General features: G+C 36.5%; 1 protein-coding gene across 2 annotated transcripts in view; it reads left to right on the forward strand.

Annotated features, from left to right (window-relative positions):
* znf277 (zinc finger protein 277) overlaps positions 1 to 17,999 on the forward strand; it is a 47,500-nt gene extending 29,501 nt beyond the window's left edge. Inside the window, exons 9-12 of one of the 2 annotated variants that reach the window (XM_069903817.1) lie at positions 247 to 343; positions 1,371 to 1,413; positions 3,356 to 3,530; positions 16,711 to 17,999. In XM_069903817.1, coding sequence (XP_069759918.1) covers positions 247 to 343; positions 1,371 to 1,413; positions 3,356 to 3,530; positions 16,711 to 16,747 — 352 coding nt within the window. In that variant the 3' untranslated portion in view covers positions 16,748 to 17,999. Of the gene's footprint in view, positions 1 to 246; positions 344 to 1,370; positions 1,414 to 3,355; positions 3,531 to 13,865; positions 16,578 to 16,710 lie in introns of those variants that run through there. The other variant, XM_069903816.1, reaches the window with a different exon arrangement.
* The last annotated feature ends 143 nt before the right edge of the window (positions 18,000 to 18,142 follow it).

The raw sequence follows: 18,142 nt of genomic DNA on the forward strand, positions 1-18,142 counted from the left end.
TTCTTTAACTTTTGCCTACTGTCAGGCAGACAGAGAGTCGCCACTTTTGTCCAGCGTCCTTCACGGAAACTTGCAGGACATGGTGTTCCTAGACAATCTCTCCTCCAAGTATTGACCAGTCCTGTGCCTGCTGAGCTTCCCAAAATCAGACAATCCCAGCTAGGCGAATTCTGTCTTGAGCTCTCTTCATCTATACGTGTTCATTTTGTTTATCTTTTTGACTAATTTTTATATTCTATTTTACAGTGATTGGTCTGATTGGCAAGGGAATCCAACATGTGCTGTTTGTCTTTTTTGTGAAAAAGCAAAAGATTCAACTGAGAAGCTGCACCTTCACATGAAGGTAAAACTAAAGAAGAGCATAACATTTGAAAATAACGTAAATTATTCTGGCTAGCTCTCTACAAACTGCCCTATCTAATTGATAAATCTGCTTCCTTGCATTGAAAATGAGGAATTACTGAAAAAAAATGGAACAAAGGAATAAAAGAATAAATAAAGTTTTACGAATGATAGTTATATCTTAGTCCAGTGAATATTTTTTATGTTTTAATTGGCCTTCTCAATCCCAAAGCAGCTATCCAAAAAGAAATGTCAGCTACCCTTTACTTTCACAGATGCTGCTTGACCTACCGAGTTTCTTCCACGGTTTGTTTTTTGCTTTAGATTACATTTACGATCTATTCTCTATATTTAAAGGAGAAGATGGGACGTTCATTTTCTGGTTGCCATTATGAAATAAAACCTGCTAAATCCTATACTGCCTTCTGTCTTATGAACCTGTATTTCATATAGAAGTCTTTACTGTGGCATATTGAATGCCTTTTAAGAAAAAGCAAATATATGACATCTGCTGGTTCCTTCTTACTGATTCCACCAGTGATTTCCAAAAATTCCTTTTGATTTGTCGTTTAATTTTTATTTCATAAAGCTATATCATCAAATTATGATTTTTTTCCCCCACAATGCTCTTTTAGATTTCCTTCAAAGGAGATTGCATTGAGTCAGCTTGCAGTGTGATCCCCGCCCCCCCTATCAACTAAATAACAATGCTTTGATTGGGTGTTGTAAAACTGTACTTTGATCTGCACTCAATTGACCATGATAACTTGTAAGTTTACAGTATGAAGGGCTGGTTGGAAAAATTATATATAAGATTTGTAGGTATCTATACAATGCACAGCATTATTAATAAACTGCAAAATGAGTTTAATAAATTATCATTTATTAATCTTATAGTTCCCCATTGAACATGGTAAGTGTATTTGGAATTTTACTGGTGCAGAATTCATGCATTTTAATCTAAATATTTGCATACTATTTCACTGATGTAATTTATAATGATTAATTTTCTCTCACCTGTTTTGTAGACAGCACATTGTTTTGATCTTCTGAAATTGAAATCGGAAATGGGTACGTTTTTTTTTTACACGTTATATATTTATTCACAGCATTTTTAATAATCAAGGCGTTGAGAATAAAAATTGAGAAGTCATTTTGCAGATGTATAAAACTTCAGTTTTACCATTTTGGGCAGATTGTGTGCAGTTCTAGCTGCCACATTATAGGAAGGATCTGGAGGCATTGGAGGGAATGCAAAATTTACTAGGGTATTGCCTGGATTAGAGAGTATTAACTTTATGGAGAGATTGAGTAAACTCGGACAAATGGTTGTGGACAAAGAAACATATTAAAAGCAGAAACAATTGGTATTGTCGGAATGGATGTTATGGAAACAGAAAACCACAGAAAATGGAGTAGAATTCTCACCGGAGGCTGAATGGAGAAGGTGTAATTGAGAGATCTCTAGGAGTTATTAGGCTTATTGTAAAAATTACTCTTCATACTAAAAACCTGCATTATTGCTGTATGCAAGATATGTCTCTGGAAGCTAGCTTGCTTGTTCACACAGAAGAAATGCCAAATCAGAGTGTCCTTTTACATAGCAAGCCAGCTTCCCAGAGCAAAAGAGGCAGGATGTCACATTCCTTTCCTGTTTGGACCCAGAAACACAGCTTGCCCTTTTACATTAGCCTCTGATACCACCTCGCTTGGCAGATAAGGCGTGTCAGAAATTACCCCCAATCCACCTTTGTCGCGTTTATACAAGTAGGCGAGATGAATTAAAGGTGGATTATACCCAGCTTGAAGTATAAAGAGGATAAATTTGTTGCTAATGTATTCACAGAAGTGGAAAAAAGCTAATGAAGTATAAAGTTGGAGATAGATCCTGTGATAAGAAATGTGAAGCAAAGTTGGCTTAGTTCTCCACAGAGTTGTACATCACAGCCTTTCACAAATATATAACACTAGCAGGATACCTGGCATTGCCCGGGAAATAAAACACTCAGTTGTTGACGTCATAGTTGAAACATGGATTGCCTGGTAGCATCAGCACTAAGGTGGGCTTGGCATTGTTCCTGTTTCCTGCTGCCTCTTCCTTGTTTGTCTGGAGGCCTGAGCATTGAAATGGGCGTATCGCTGCTGTTTTGTTTCCTGCTGCCTGCTCCTTGCATGTCTGGAGCATGAACGTGAGGTGAGACTGATATTCCTCTGCTGTCTCTGGACTTGTGAAGAGCTTCTGCCGATGTTGCTTTGCATTTTTGGGCCCAGATTGAATAGGGTTTGGCCAGGCCACACTTGTTTTTTAATCTGAATGTACATACTGCTGTGTATCACTAACTAATTCAGGTGTCCCTGGTGCAAATTTAATTTTTTTGAATTTCATATGACCTTAAAGGTTAAATTCAGTGTGGTCTTGAGATTCAGCATCAAATGTTATCACAATTATACTGTAATGCAAGTTAGTGCTAGTGAATACTTTTATAATAAACAGTAATGCAAATCAGTGCAAGCTGGTAAAAACACTTTTGAACTTCATATGACCTTAAAGGTTAAATTCAATATGGTCATGATACTCGGGATCAAATATTTCCCCTACTGAACCTCCTTGGACATTCCTAGAAGGCTCCATATTGATTTGCATGGAGAACAGACAAACAAACAGACATACATGCACAAATATATAATTTGCATTCCTTGGCTGGGGCATTAATGGATTAGGAAAAGGAGAAGCGGGAAATAAGACAATGTTCCTGCTCCATAATACTGTTGAAGGTACATCTTGACTGAGGATTTGCTCAGTAGTGATTTAACCACACCTGATTTCCAAATCCACACTTATTTTCTTGGGAATCACAGTTTAGAACTGAGATAAAATGTCTCTACAGAAAATATGTATTCTTGAAAAATCATTAGAAAAGCTTTTGTTACCTTTTTCTAATTGGTATTTAATCCATGACATATTTTATCCTGAATATTTTAGAACAATATTTTTTTTTTTCATTTTTCACAGGATTAAACTTTTACCAGCAGGTCAAATTAATAAATTTCATAAGAAGAGAAATTTACCAACGCCGATGTTTCAGGTGTGGAGAAACATTCAACTCAAAAGCAGAAATTGTAAATCATATGACTGAGACAGACCACATAATGTCACTGCTGGACAGGTCTGCCTGGGATCAGCCTCAGTAAGTATTCATACAAACATTCAAATTATTTCTGATCCTGTATTACTACAGATCTTTCCTTTGGCTTTTCACACACCTTGATTTCTTTCCTCTTTACTCTGTTAGCTTTCTGAATTCCCATTTGAAGTTATTGTAGGAGAACCATCCCCAGAAGGATTTTAATGATTTAAGGGAATGCCAAGTAGCACCTATGTTGGGCAACTGTGAACTTACATTAAATGTGGTCATTTTCAAACTCCATGTCCTAATATATGTTTAAAATTTGATGAAGAATATGCTATGATTGCAGTCTCTTCAAACATGCTAGTCCAACAAAAAATTGAAAATAATGTTCATATGCTCATGCAGAGTTATCTGTCTGTGCAATCCACTTTATCTCATCCATCTTAAAAGGAGTTGATCTTTATTCCAAACAAAATGATATTTAGTGTTTAGCAACCATTCCACCTCCACCATTGTCCTCCCTCCCCACCCCGCTTCCAACTCACCCCAGAAATTGTCAGTCCTGAATTTGTTTTTTAGCTTGATCTTGTGTCCTTTTTTTTTAAACATCGATTTCACAGTCCCATTCTAAAGGAATGTTTCATCTTGATGCAAGTCGCTTCTAGTCTCCATCTGTCAAAGGTGAAATGCACAAGTTTCTTCTGTATCTCTCAAACACAATTTCCTTTAATCAACCAAAATACTCCTGCATTGAAGACTAATTTGATCATCAGTGAGGCAAGACAGGTAGTTGAACTTGGGAAACAAATTAATCACTGAAGGATAATAAGGAGAATAAGCTTGAATCTGAACACCACCAAGTTACAAAACTTGATGTTACCAGGCCACAGTACGAAGCAAAACTCTCGTCAACTGGATTTCTACTGTTTACTTCAAATGACACAGAAACCTCTTTTGTGTTGTGGATTTGCTGCATCGTAATGTTTGGACTTGTTGAAAATGAGCAAGTTGTCTCCAGGGATCTTGTCACATCGCCTTTAACTATTTTGTCACCGTTTTGTTTTTATAAGTGTTCACCCAATTCATCATTTGCAATATTTTATACATTCAAATTAAAATTTGACTGCCATTTTTCCATTAGGATGTATAGTTTGTCCAATTTACTTTGTGATTCCTGAATTCTAGCCACAAACCTCAGGATATTGACCAGTAGACATTGAACATAAATTTTAAATTTCAATTTTTAAAATTTAGACATAGAGCACAGTCACAATCCCTTTTGGCCCATAAGTCTGCACTGCCCAATTACACCCAATTAACCTACAACCCCTGTACATTTTTGAACAGTGGGAAGAAACCAGATCACTCAGGGAAAACCCATGCAGACACTGGGAGAATGTGAATTCTCCTTATAGACAGTGCCGGATTTAAACCTCAGTCAAATTGGCTAATTGCTGTCCTAACTGTGCTACCCAACTGTAAATGTCCAATTCTTTAAATTTCATTCAAAACAGCAATGCTTATAATGTTTATCTTTCAGTGGTTAATTTGTTTCCCAAGTTCAACAACCTGTCTTGCCTCACTGATGATCAAATTAGTCTTCAAAGCAGGAGTATTTTGGTTGATTAAAGGAAAAATTGCTTCAAGATATCAAACCTAGGAGGAGTCACGTGATGGAGTAGTGGCTGGTCGGGAAAACCAGCCCTCTCCAGGAAAATAGGAAAAAAGTTAGGAAAAGCAAAGCATAACAAAAATAAAATATAAGAAATAGAAGAAAAAAATACGGAGTAGAGTAAGAAGATGGCTCCCAAGAAGGAGAAAGTAAAAGCAACTGGAAAAAAAGAAGATAGAAGGCGGCCTTACCTGCACGAAGGAACAGGACACTGTGGTGGCGAGGAGCGCCTGACCCTCAAGGTCAGTGCCTGCCCTGCGGAGTCGCGACCCACCAGCCGGTGCACTACAAAAATGGCTCTCGAAGCCAAACAAAATGCGCAATCAAGGGAGAAAGAGGAAACCAGCGGGAGGGGACTCAGCAGAGGAGCGGGCTGTCACAGAGCGGACAACTGAGGGACGCCCGACACCAGGGCGCTCAGCTGGAGGACGAGGAAGCCAGCAGAAGAGGGAGCGATGAAACAGACGAGGGAGATAGATGGGGGGATGACCGACAAGAAGATCAATGTTAGGAAGCACAACAGATGAGCAGCCCAGGAGCGGAGGACCAGCAAAAAGAGGCCCGACAAAGAGATACAAGCAACTCATCAGGAAAAACAGAAGAGACACAGACACAAAGAAGAGAAGAAGACACAAACACAGATACAGACACAGAAGAAGAGGAAGAAAAGGACCAAGATCTTCACAGAGAAATAGAAGGTAAAACTGATGAACAGAATATAGATAAAGTCTTTTTTGAAGAACAAATGAATTCACTAAAAGAATGGTCGTCATTAGAGTTTAATGCAATTAAAAGGAAAATTAAATAGGGAAAAGAGAGAATGTGGAAGAGCAGGAAAGGGCTGTAGAAATGGAAGTAAATAACTTAAGAGAAAAATTGGAAGAAAGTGACAAAAAAATTAAAGAGACACAAGAGTTGTTATCTCAGAAAATGGATAAGTTGTAAAATTATAGTAGGCGAAACAACATAAAAATAGTGGCCTGAAGGAGGGTGAAGAAAACACTGACATGAAGGAATTTATAAAAGGATGGATCCCAAAGGTCTTGGGAGCGACAGAAATGCAGGAAGAAATGGAAATAGAAAGGGCACACAGAGCACTAGCTCCGAAACCGCAGACACATCAAAAACCAAGATCCATCTTAGTAAAATTTTTCAGATACACAAGAGAAAATATACTGGAACGGGCAAGGAATAAAGTTAGAGAAGATAAAAAAAACCATTGGAATACAAGGGTCAAAGAATATTTTGTTACCCAAACATAAGTTTTGAACTCTTAAAGAGGAGGAAGGAGTTTAAAATCGATTTTTTGGAAAAAAAAGGTTACAAATTCATATTAAGACATCCAGCCGTGCTTAAAATATATGTACCCGGAGAGCAAAACAGACTGTTCTCAGATCCAGAGAAAGCACAAGAATTCGCAGAACGTTTGCAGGACAGGAGAAGAGATGAAGAGATGTAACAGGAATGAAGAACGGCGATAAAGTATATATAAAAATGTAAAAACAGTGTATATGTAAAGAACTAAAGAGGGAAAAGAGAAGGGAAGGAAGGGAGTAAGGGGGGAAAAAAGAAAAGAGAGAGAGCTTTGTTATATGTGTTTACATTTTAAAAAATTGTTTTCTGGAGAGGGCTGGGTAGAGGGGGAATAACTGTCTGCAAAATCAGTTGATGCTGCGAACAAAATCGCAATCCAAATGAAAAGGGGAGTTGTGGTTGCCTGGCAAGGGATATGGGGCAACTCAGAGAGGGGGGGAACTTTTGGGGTTAAGGTATTAGTGGATGTGGGAACTGCAGGGGTATTTTATGTCTTAAATGTGTACATTAAGTGCAATAAGAGAAAACTAAGAGATGAAAATGAGGGAAAGGGGGATGGAGGTGGCGAAGAGGTGGAAAAGAGGTGTATGCAAGATATAAGATGGCCATGTTGAACTATTTGACTATAAACATTAATGGAATACATAACCAAATTAAAAGGAAGAGGCTACTAAATTTATTGAAGAAGGAAAAAATAGATATAGCATTTGTGCAGGAAACACATCTAACTGAAGCGGAACATAACAAATTAAAGAGAGACTGGGTAGGACACGTAACGGCAGCATCCTATAATTCAAAAGCTAGAGGTGTAGTCATACTAGTTAACAAAAATGTACCAATCAAAATAGAGGAAGAAATAATAGATCCGGCAGGGAGGTATGCAATGATAAAATGTCAGATATACTCAGAATTTTGGAATTTGCTCAATATATATGCGCCTAATGAGGAGGATCAAAAGTTTATGCAGGATATTTTTTTGAAGATTGCAGACACACAAGGAAATATATTGATAGGAGGGGTTTTTAACCTTAATTTGGACCCAATGTTAGATAAAACTGGACAAAAGACAAGTCAAAAGAATAAAGAGGCCAAATTTATGGTTAAATCGATGCAGGAAATGAAACTTATGGATATATGGCGGAGGCAACACCTAAGAGAGAAGGAATTTTCATATTATTTGAGTAGGCACAAAACTTACTCAAGGATTGATATGTTTTTGTTGTCGGCCCATATTCAAGGGAGAGTTAGGAAAACTGAATATAAAGTTAGACTACTATCAGATCATTCACCCCTATTATTAGCAATAGAACTGGAGGACATCCCTCCAAGAACATATAGATGGAGGTTAAACTCCATACTACTTAAAAGACAGGAATTTAGGGAGTTTATTGAATGCCAAATTAAAACATATTTTGAAATAAACACAGGATCAGTGAAAGACAAATTTATATGATGGGATTCAATGAAAGCCTTCATTAGAGGGCAGATAATAAGTTATGTGACTAAGATGAAAAAGGATTTCAATCGGGAAATAGAGCAGTTGGAAAGGGAGATAGTAAGAACAGAAAAGGTAAAAAGGGATGATATAACGAAAAGAAGAGAATTAGCGGACAAAAAAATTATATACGAAACATTACAAACGAACAAGGTGGAGAAGAACATAATGAAAACAAAGCAAAAGTATTACCAACTGGGAGAAAAAACACATAAAATATTACCCTGGCAACTTAAAACAGAACCTGCTAAAAGAACGACACTGGCATCAAGGAAAAAGGAGAAACAAATTACATATAATTCAACAGAGATTAATGAAAATTTTAAGGTATTTTATGAACAATTGTATCAAACTGAGAACAAGGGGAAAGATGATAAAATAGAGGAATTTTTAGCTAAAACTGAACTGTCGAAATTGCAAGAAGAAGAATAAAACAAACTGATAAAACCATTTGAAATAGAGGAAATACAGGATATATTAAAAAAGCTGCCGAACAATAAAACACCAGGAGAGGATGGATTTCCAATAGAATTCTATAAAACATTTAAAGAGTTATTAATTCCTCCTCTCCCGGAAGTAATGAACTAGATAGAAGAAACACAAAACTTTCCAGATTAATGTAAGACAGCAATAATTACAGTAATACCAAAGATGGGGAAGGATCACATAGACCAATATCTCTACTTAACTCAGACTATAAGATAATAGCGAAATTATTAGCAAACAGATTGGGCGATTGTGTACCTAAAATAGGAAAACAAGATCAAACTAGATTTATTAAGAAAAGACAAACAGTGGACAATGTCTGCAAACTTATTAATGTAATCCACACAGTTGAAGGAAATAAGAAACCAATAGTGGCTGTTGCTCTAGACACAGAAAAAGACTTTGACAGAGTAGAGTGGAATTACTTATTTAAGGTATTACAGAAGTTCAATCTACCAGAAAAATATATAAATTGGATTAAACCATTGTATAATGGACCGTTGGCAAAGGTAACAGTAAATGGATACATATCGAGTCACTTTAAATTAAGTAGGTCAACGAGACAGGAATGTCCACTCTCCCCCTCATTGTTCGCCTTAGCAATAGAACCTTTGGCAGAACTGATAAGAATAGAAAATAAAATAAAAGGGATAAAAATAAAGGAGGAGTATAAAATCAGCTTATTTGTAGATGACATCATAGTATACCTAACAGAACCAGAGGTTTCAGTAAAAGAATTACACAAGAAATTGAAGGAATATGAAGAAATATCAGGGTACAAGATCAATGCAAATAAAAGTGAAGTGATGCCAATGAGTAATGTGGATTACACAGAATTTAAAAAAGAATCACCATTTAAATGGCAAGCACAAGCAATCTGATACCTAGGGATCAGGTTAGATAATTTAAACCACTTGTACAAACTAAATTATCAGCCACTAATAAAGAAATTGCAGGAAGACTTAGATCATTGGAAGGAATTACCGCTAACGTTAATAGGGAGGGTAAACTGCATTAAAATGAACGTGTTCCCAAGGATACAATACTTATTTCAAATGTTACCAATTCCTTTAACAGAAAAATTCTTTAAGGAACGAAAGAATAATAAGGAAATTCTTGTGGAAAGGGAGGAATCCAAGGGTAGCGTTAGATAAATTAGCAGAGAGGTAAAATCAAGGTGGTTTGCAGTTACCAAATTTTAGAAATTATTATCGATCCACACAATTAAGGTATTTATCAGATTTTTACCAGACAAAGGAAAAACCAGACTGGACTAAGATAGAACTAGATAAAATAGGGGAAAAGGTACCGGAACATATATTTTATAAGTGGGATGAAAACCTGGTGCAATATAAAAACTCACCAGTACTGCATCATTTACTTAATACACAGAAGAAGATCCACATAGAAAGGAAAAAGAAACAAATTATCAAATACCAAAATTACTATTGATGCAAAATCCACTTATCCCTTTTACAAAAGCCAACCTTTCCTTTAGAGAATGGAAAAGAAAAGGAATCAAAAGAATAGAAAATTGTTTTTTGGGAAATAATTTATTAACATTTGAACAGTTGAAGTACAAATATGGAATAACTCATGGTACAATGTTTGCATATCAAATGAAAGCTTATTTAAAGGATAAATTGGGAAACAGCTTGAGATTACCTGAAGGAAGCAGCTTTGAATACGTGATTACAGACACATATGATAATTAAAAGATTTATAACCAACATGTACATTAAGCTGCAAGATAAGGAAAATGAAATTATCTATAAACCTAAGCAGAAGTGGGAAAAGGATCTAAACATAAAGATAAAAAAAAGTATGGGAACAGTTATGTTCTGGAACTATGAAGAATACAATAAAAACAAGGTTACGCATGATACAGTATAATTGGTTACACAGGGTACATATTACTCCTCAAAAATTAAAATGGGATTGAACATTATCGGATAGATGTTTTCGCTGTAAGAAGGAAATGGGAACAACATTGCATGCAACTTGGGCATGTATGAAAGTAAATACGTTTTGGGAAGAATTAAATCAGATACTAAATAAATACTAAAGAATTAAATCAAAATTCATTATGATAGCCTTAGCGATAGCAAAAAAATGTATAATGTCAACTTGGAAAATGGAAGAGAGCATGAGTGTACAGCAATGGTACATGGAAATATATTTCCTGTCCACACTCTGAAATCACTTCCTAATTTTGAAAACTTGTATTAAAGCTCCCTTACCATCTCTGTATTAAATCAAATCGATAAAGCATTTGCATTTTTCTGGTAATGTGGCTGAAGTAAAATGAGAGATAAAATACGTAAAATGAGATACCAAAGATACTTGTAAGATTACTTTGGTGGCATATACCAGAGCCAAGAAGATGAGTAAAATCCAGATTGAAATAAAAAGTATTGGAATATATTTTGGGTGAATGTTAAGTAATCTATATCAACAATGAAGATTTTTTTAAATTGAAGGTATTTGATTCTTGGAAGGATTGAGACAGAAATGAGAGATAATTAACATCAGGATTTATTTAGAAGATTAATCTTTGGAATAGAAGGGTGAAATTTTGAGAATACTGAGTTTGTATGTTCCTGTCAGGATTAAAGCCAAGGTTATGTTGGTTTTCGAGGGATATTGGGATCTGGTTCAGAAGAGAGAGATGTATAGCAGGTATAGGCAACAATGAGTAAATGATACAGTATAATTGGTTACACAGAGTATATATTACTCCTCAAAAATTAAAAAGGGATTCAACGTTATCGGATAGATGTTTTCGCTGTAAGAAGGAAATGGGAACAACATTGCATGCAACTTGGGCATGTACGAAAGTAAATACGTTTTGGGAAGAATTAAATCAGATACTAAATAAAATTACAAAAAATAACATACCAAAAAAAAAGAGATATTTCTTTTAAGTAACATAAGAAGTAGAGAATTAGGCCTCAAATTGGATAAAATACAATTGGAGTATTAAAAAAAATGCAAAAAAATCCTCAAGAAAGAAATCATGAAAGCTAAAAGAAGACATGAGGTTGCTTTGACAGACAATATGAAGAAAATGCTAACAGTTTCTACAGGTATATTAAGAGCAAAAGGATAAAATTGATTGTCTTGAAGATCAGAGTGTTCGGCTTTGTATGGACCCAAAAGAGATATTAAATATCTTTTTGTTTCATTAGTGTTCACTCAAGAAATGGGCACAGAGTGGTGGGAAGTAAATAAAACAAGCTGTAAGGTCATGGAACCTATGCAGATTAAAGAGGAGGAAGTGCTTGCTGCCTTAAAGCAAATAAGGGTGGATAAATCCCAAGGTCCTGACAAGATATTCCCTTGGACCTTGAGGGAGACTAGTGTAGAAATTGCGGGGCTGAGGCAAAAATATTTAAAATGTCCTCAGCCACTGGTGTGGTGCCAGAGGATTGGAGGATAGCTCACGTTGTTTCATTGTTTAAAAAAAACTCCAAAAGTAACCCTGGAAATTATAGTTCAGTGAGCCTGACGTCAGTAATAGGTATATTATTGTAGGGTGTTCTAAGAGATTGGATATAGAATTATTTGGATAGCCAGGGACTGTTTAAGGAATAGTTAACATGGCTTTGTGCATGGTAGGTCATGTTTAACCAATCTGATTGAATTTTTTGAAGTCCACCAAGAAAGTTGACAAAGAAAAGGCTGTGGATGTGGTATGCATGGACTTTAGTAAGGCTTTGACAAGGTCCCACATGGGACGTTAGTTAGAAAGGTGCAGATACTAGGTATTCATGTTGAAGTAGTGAGCTGGATTCGATAATGGCTGGACAGGAGAAGCCAAAGAGTAGTGGCGGATGATTGCTTCTCAGACTGGAGGTCTGTGACTACTGGTGTGCCTCAGGGATTGGTGCTGGGAGCATTGTTGTTGGTCATCTATATCAATAATATGGATAATAATGTGATAAATTGGATCAGCAAGTTTGCAGATGGCACTAAGATTGAAGGTGATGTGGACAACAAAGAAGGTTTTCAAAGCTTACAGAGGGATCTTGACCAGCTGGAAAAGCGGGCTGAAAAATGGCAGATGGTATTTAATGTAGACAAGTGTGAGTGTTGCATTTTGGAAGGACTAACCAAGAAAGGACATACACAATAAATGATAGGGCACTGAGGAGTGCGGTAGAACAGAGAGATCTGGAAATACAGGTACGTAATTCCCTGAAAGTGGTGTCACAGTTTGATAGGGTTATTAAGAAAAGTTCTGGCATATTGGCCTACATAAATCAAAGTATTGAGTATAGGAGTTGGGATGTTATGGTAAATTTGTCCAAAACATTGGTGAAGCCAAATTTGGAGTATTGTGTGCAGTTTTGGTCACCAAACTACAAGAAATATATCAATAAGATAGAAAGACTTTATTCCCTGTAGTGTAGAAGAAATGAGATGAGATTTGACAGAGGTATTTAAAATTATGAGGGGATAGACAGAGTAAATGTAGATAGGCTTTTCCTACTGAGGGTAGGTGAGATACAAATCAGGACATGGGATAAAGACAAAAGGGGAAAAATTAGGGGGGAACATGAAGAGGGGGTTCTTCACACAGAGTGGTGAGAGTGGAATGAACTGTCAGCTGAAGTGGTGAATGCCGGCTCAATTTTAACTTTTAAGAAGAATTTGGAGAGGTACATGGATGAAATGGGTATGGAGGGATATAGACTGGAATCAGATCAGTGGGACTAGGCAAAAAAAATGGATCAACACAGACAAGAAGGGCTGAAGGGACCTGTTTCTGTGCTGTAATGTTCTCTGGTTCTTTATCATGGAAAAGTACAGATTGTGCCTGACTAATGTGCTGGAGTTCTTCCAGAGGATTACAGATCTATAAATAACAGTGACATGGGGAATACTACTACAGTTATTGTAAAACATTGAACTCTGTCTGGTGTAAGAGACTGGAAATTATTCAGTAATTTTCAACCACATTGCTGATATTCCACATGAATCAGACCCAGTTGACTAAAAAGTAAATAGGCCATTGGATGCGAAGGAGCATTGTTCTTGTGCAGCACTGAAGCTGACAGAATTCTCCAACAACCTAGTGATTGAGCAAAAAATTGTGTATGATAATTCTGTCCATTTTTGTTATCAACCTTGATGAAAGAGGGGGAAAAAGATCACAGTGACTCCAAGGTGCTACTTTGGATTAAATTGAACAAAATGCCTAAAAACTCGTTAACGAGTTTTCTATTATGTAGACTACATGAAAAAATAAGCCTTGAAGTATAATACACTGTCAATCATATCATTTCTCATTAGCCTTTATGTTAATTACTTCCCTCAGCACAATACTTGTGGGCCTTAAACATGTGGTCACATTTTATTTGCATATCTTTCAATTATAAAATTATTAAACTGATCAATGCAATGGTTATTTATGTTTCCTTAGATATTATTTTCCTACATATGAAAATGATGCTCTGCTTTGCTCTTTGTCTGACTGTGAGAATGAAGCTTCCGCTGACAACCAAACGACAGACGTTCCTGTTGTTGCAGAAGATGTTTCAAATTTGCAAACTCTAAAACAGAGCAGTATTCTAAATCGATTGCATGATAAAGAGCCAGTATTTTTCCTTTCTGATCGAGCAAATAGGAAACCGCCATTTTTATGATTACGAACTGATATCAACAGCAGACACACATCTCTACTCTTTGAGTAGATGGGCTGCAAGAAACAGTAACCATTTTAAAATTGCAGGAACATGTTTAAAAAAATAGAGAAAAAAGAAATCATTAGTGAAGAGTCCTGCAAAATAGGACAGTGTTCAGACCATTCAATTAATGATAACATGGCTAACATCATTTAATGTGAAGCATTTCTTTAAACTGATACTGCATTTTTTACATAAATTAAAACATTGCAAAATATTATAAATCAAAAGCCACAACCACTTAAAAAAAAATTAGTGCAAATTAAAATCACCACCAAATTAAGAGTTTAGAACAAAACCAATCTATCAGTAATTCCCAAATGTGCAATTTTGTAGTTACCACAAATTCATTATCCAGGATCCACTCACCTTGTTACCAATTATAAATCTGATTATAATGACCCCCTTGAGGAGTAAAACTAAACTAGTTTTTCCTAGAGATCCAGTTATCATGATCCTATCCAGAACTGCTGCAGATTTGTTCGTGGTAAAATCATGTCCCAAATCCAGTTCTTCCCAACTCCATCTTAAAACTTAGCAAACATGATTTCTTGATCACTCGATTATGTCATTTGATGTAGGGTCTTTGCAGAAAGGCATCACCCAGAGATTGGCTGAGAGTTTTGTTGGCCGATGGTCGTCATCAAAAACTCTTGTCCATTTCCTGTTTGGCCAGTTTTAATGGACTACTTGTTTGATCTTCTAAAAAAAATCACTGATAAAATTGGATTATTTAACCCAATAACTAGAGCAAATGTCGAAGTTCAGATTTATTGTCAAAAGTACATACATGACCTCACATACAGCCTTGAAATTATTTTTCCTGCAGTCCAGACAGAATTTCTACTTATCGGTTGTGCAAAAAAAAAGTTGCTTTTAAAATAACTTGCCCCATTCCCTGATTTCTCTGCCAGGTCCAATGATCAAATTGCCTACTTTTACACTCATTGAAATTTCTATGAAAGCTTTATCAAGTTCAAACACCTAAATCAATGCCACCCACCTGTCTTGAAACAATTAAGATTCTTGTATCTCATAACTACATCTAAACTAACATCCATATGCCTTCATGAGGGACCATACCATCACTGACCTATAAAGACTTGTTCATCTTCGTTATTACTGAGGATCTTTGATATCCCAGTCCACCATTCTTTTATTGTCATGAATAAATGCTGAAATTTGTCAATTTTTGCTTGCTGTAAAGACACACAAAGAGGTGGCATTCACATTGCTCAGTGCCCACACCAATAGGAGAAAGAGAAGCAAAAGAAGGTCCTCTCAAAGTCACTGAATGTCTGGATTCACCTCCTGCACTGGTGCAACCTCTGCAGCCACACAGCCTCCAGTCTGCTCTCTTGGTGAACCTGAGCTCTCAGGTCTTGAACCTCAGATACCATCAAGAAATTGTCAGCATCCAAGCCCCTTTGCCATCAGCATCCACACAAATCCCTTGTCCTTGAATCTTTGTTAATACAGATAGGGAGTTGTAAAAACAACTTGACATAAACCCTATTAACCTTAAGTAATTTAACTGAAATATTTTGCCTCACTTAAAACTATTCTGTACATGCAGGCTGAGTCCTTTTGTTGATGAAAATTCAGTGCCGTGCTTGGAACGATGGAGGACTCGGTTCTCTCCTGTCCCAAATCGATCCTACTCTCACCAACCTCAATGATTTTTACCGTGGCATTTTGCACGATGACAAGTTATTGTCATCCTTGACAAATCTACCATGGTTAAGTAGAGTTCTGTTTTTTGCAACATAAGACTTATGAAAAGCATTAAAAGTAACATATCAAAGGTTCCTTGTGGAACAAATGATTCTAATCATATTGAAAACTAAACGACGAGCAAGATTAGAACTAACCAAGGTGCATCATCCTTTGAAAGAAACTTTCATCCTCTCTCTTCAAATGGGTGATGCAAAGCTTGATTCTAAAACCTGAGGTAGTAAAAAAGATCAATTAAGATGAGAATACAAAATCGGACAATTTCAAATTTAAATTACTGCTACATGTGACCTGCTTGCTTTAAAAAAATGCAGTAAAGATTTTTATATGTGAGTTAAAATGCCAGAGAGAAAATTAAAATAATTGGAACTTTAATTCCTAAAAAAGTTCATTAGTACTGCACATGAAAAATGATCTTCTCATTGCATTGTTTTTACCGTTTTGTATTGCAGTAGGAAAAATATTGAGATACTGTGATTTAACATCAACTACCGAGAGAGCATTCTGGAAATAAACACAGAATTAATTTATAGACACATTTTCAGTTTCCTGTTAACTTTGGGATAGTTTTGATTGGAGTAAATGTATGTTCAGAAAGATTAAACGTTATTGCTTCTTGGTCTGAGTAGTACAATAATTTGAAATGTGGCTCTTATGCCATTCTTAAAATGTTCTTGTTACAGTTCAAAAATTGTATTAAACTGACAAAAATCCTAGATTTCTTTAAAATGTTAATATTTGTAGCAAGGATTTTCACATTTAGCAAATTGGACGTGTGTGAAACATTACACAAGTTAGTTAATACATGAATGAGGCAGTGACTTTTAACTTTGCTTTAATAAAAAACAGACTTGACCGAAGAAACAAGGAAATAATCTTGTATTGATAATACTTCATAATATTTGTATTCATACTGGTGCCCATGAAGAGCAGAGTGAGCTGACTCAATGACTATCGGGCAGTAGCTCTCACATCTACTCTGATGAAATGCTTCGAGAGGTTGGTCATGACCAGAATTAACTTATACCTAAGTGAAGATCTGGATCCACAGCAATTCGCCTACCTCTACAGCAGATGTAATCTCACTGGCTGTCCACTCAGCCCAGGATCACCAAGACAACAGCCACACGGACAGAAGACTGCTTTTCATTGACTTCAGCTCAGCTTTCAACACAATCATACTCTCTACTGGTCAGCAAGCTTTAAAACCTGGGCCTCCCTCTGCAACTGGATTCTGGACTTCCTCATCAAAAGACCAGTCAATACAAATTAGAAATGTCTCCTCAACACTGACAATTAACACAGGTGCACCTCAAGGATATGTGCTTAGCCCACTGCTCCAATCACTCCACACCCATGTCTGTGGGGCGAGGCACAATTCAAATGCCATCTACAAATTTACTGATGATACCACTGTCATTGGTAGAATCACAGACAGCAATGAGGAAGCTTCCAGGAGTGAGATAGATCAGCTGGTTAGAATCCCAACAACCTTGCACTCAATATTAGCAACATGAAGGAATTGATTGTGGACTTAAGGAAGGGGATAACGAATACAAACCAGTCCTCATCAAGGAGTCAGCAATGGAAAGATTAAGAACTTCAAATTCCTTGGTGTCAACATCTCTGAATATCTGTCCTGCAGCCTCCATGTTGAGGCAATCATGAAGAAGGCTTCTTTGTGAGGAGATTTGGTATGTCATCGAAGACTTGCAAATTTCTACAGGTGTACTGTGGTGAGCCTACTGTCTGGTTACATCACTCTCTGGCATGGAGGTGCAGATGCTCAGGACAGGAAAAGGCTACAGAGAATTGTGAACTCTGCCAGCACCATCCTGGCCATTAGTCTTCACTCCATTGAGGTCAGCTACAAGAGATGGTGTCTCAAGAAAGCACCCTCTACCTCACCACCTAGACCATGCACTCTTCTCGCTGCTCCTATCAGGAAGGAGGTGCAGTTGCCTGAAAACAAATGCCCAACGGTATATAAGCAGCAGCAGCTCCTCTGCCATCAGATTTCTCAATGAACAATAAACCATATACACTCGCTTAATTTGTCTTCTTTTGCACCAATTTATTTTTTAAAATGCAATTTTATGCCTGAAATGCTGCTGTAAAACAAATTTAGTAACATGTTTGTGACAATAAATTTTAATTCTGAATGTCTTTCATATTTTACACAACTTGTGCACAATTTTGGGTTCTGTATTTAAGAATAGATATAGGAGCATTGGGGAAGGCTGAAAATGTTTCATTCAGCTGTGATGAGAGAATTGTCCGA

The sequence above is a fragment of the Narcine bancroftii genome, chromosome 11 (genome assembly GCF_036971445.1).
Source record: "Narcine bancroftii isolate sNarBan1 chromosome 11, sNarBan1.hap1, whole genome shotgun sequence".
Taxonomy (NCBI): domain Eukaryota; kingdom Metazoa; phylum Chordata; class Chondrichthyes; order Torpediniformes; family Narcinidae; genus Narcine; species Narcine bancroftii.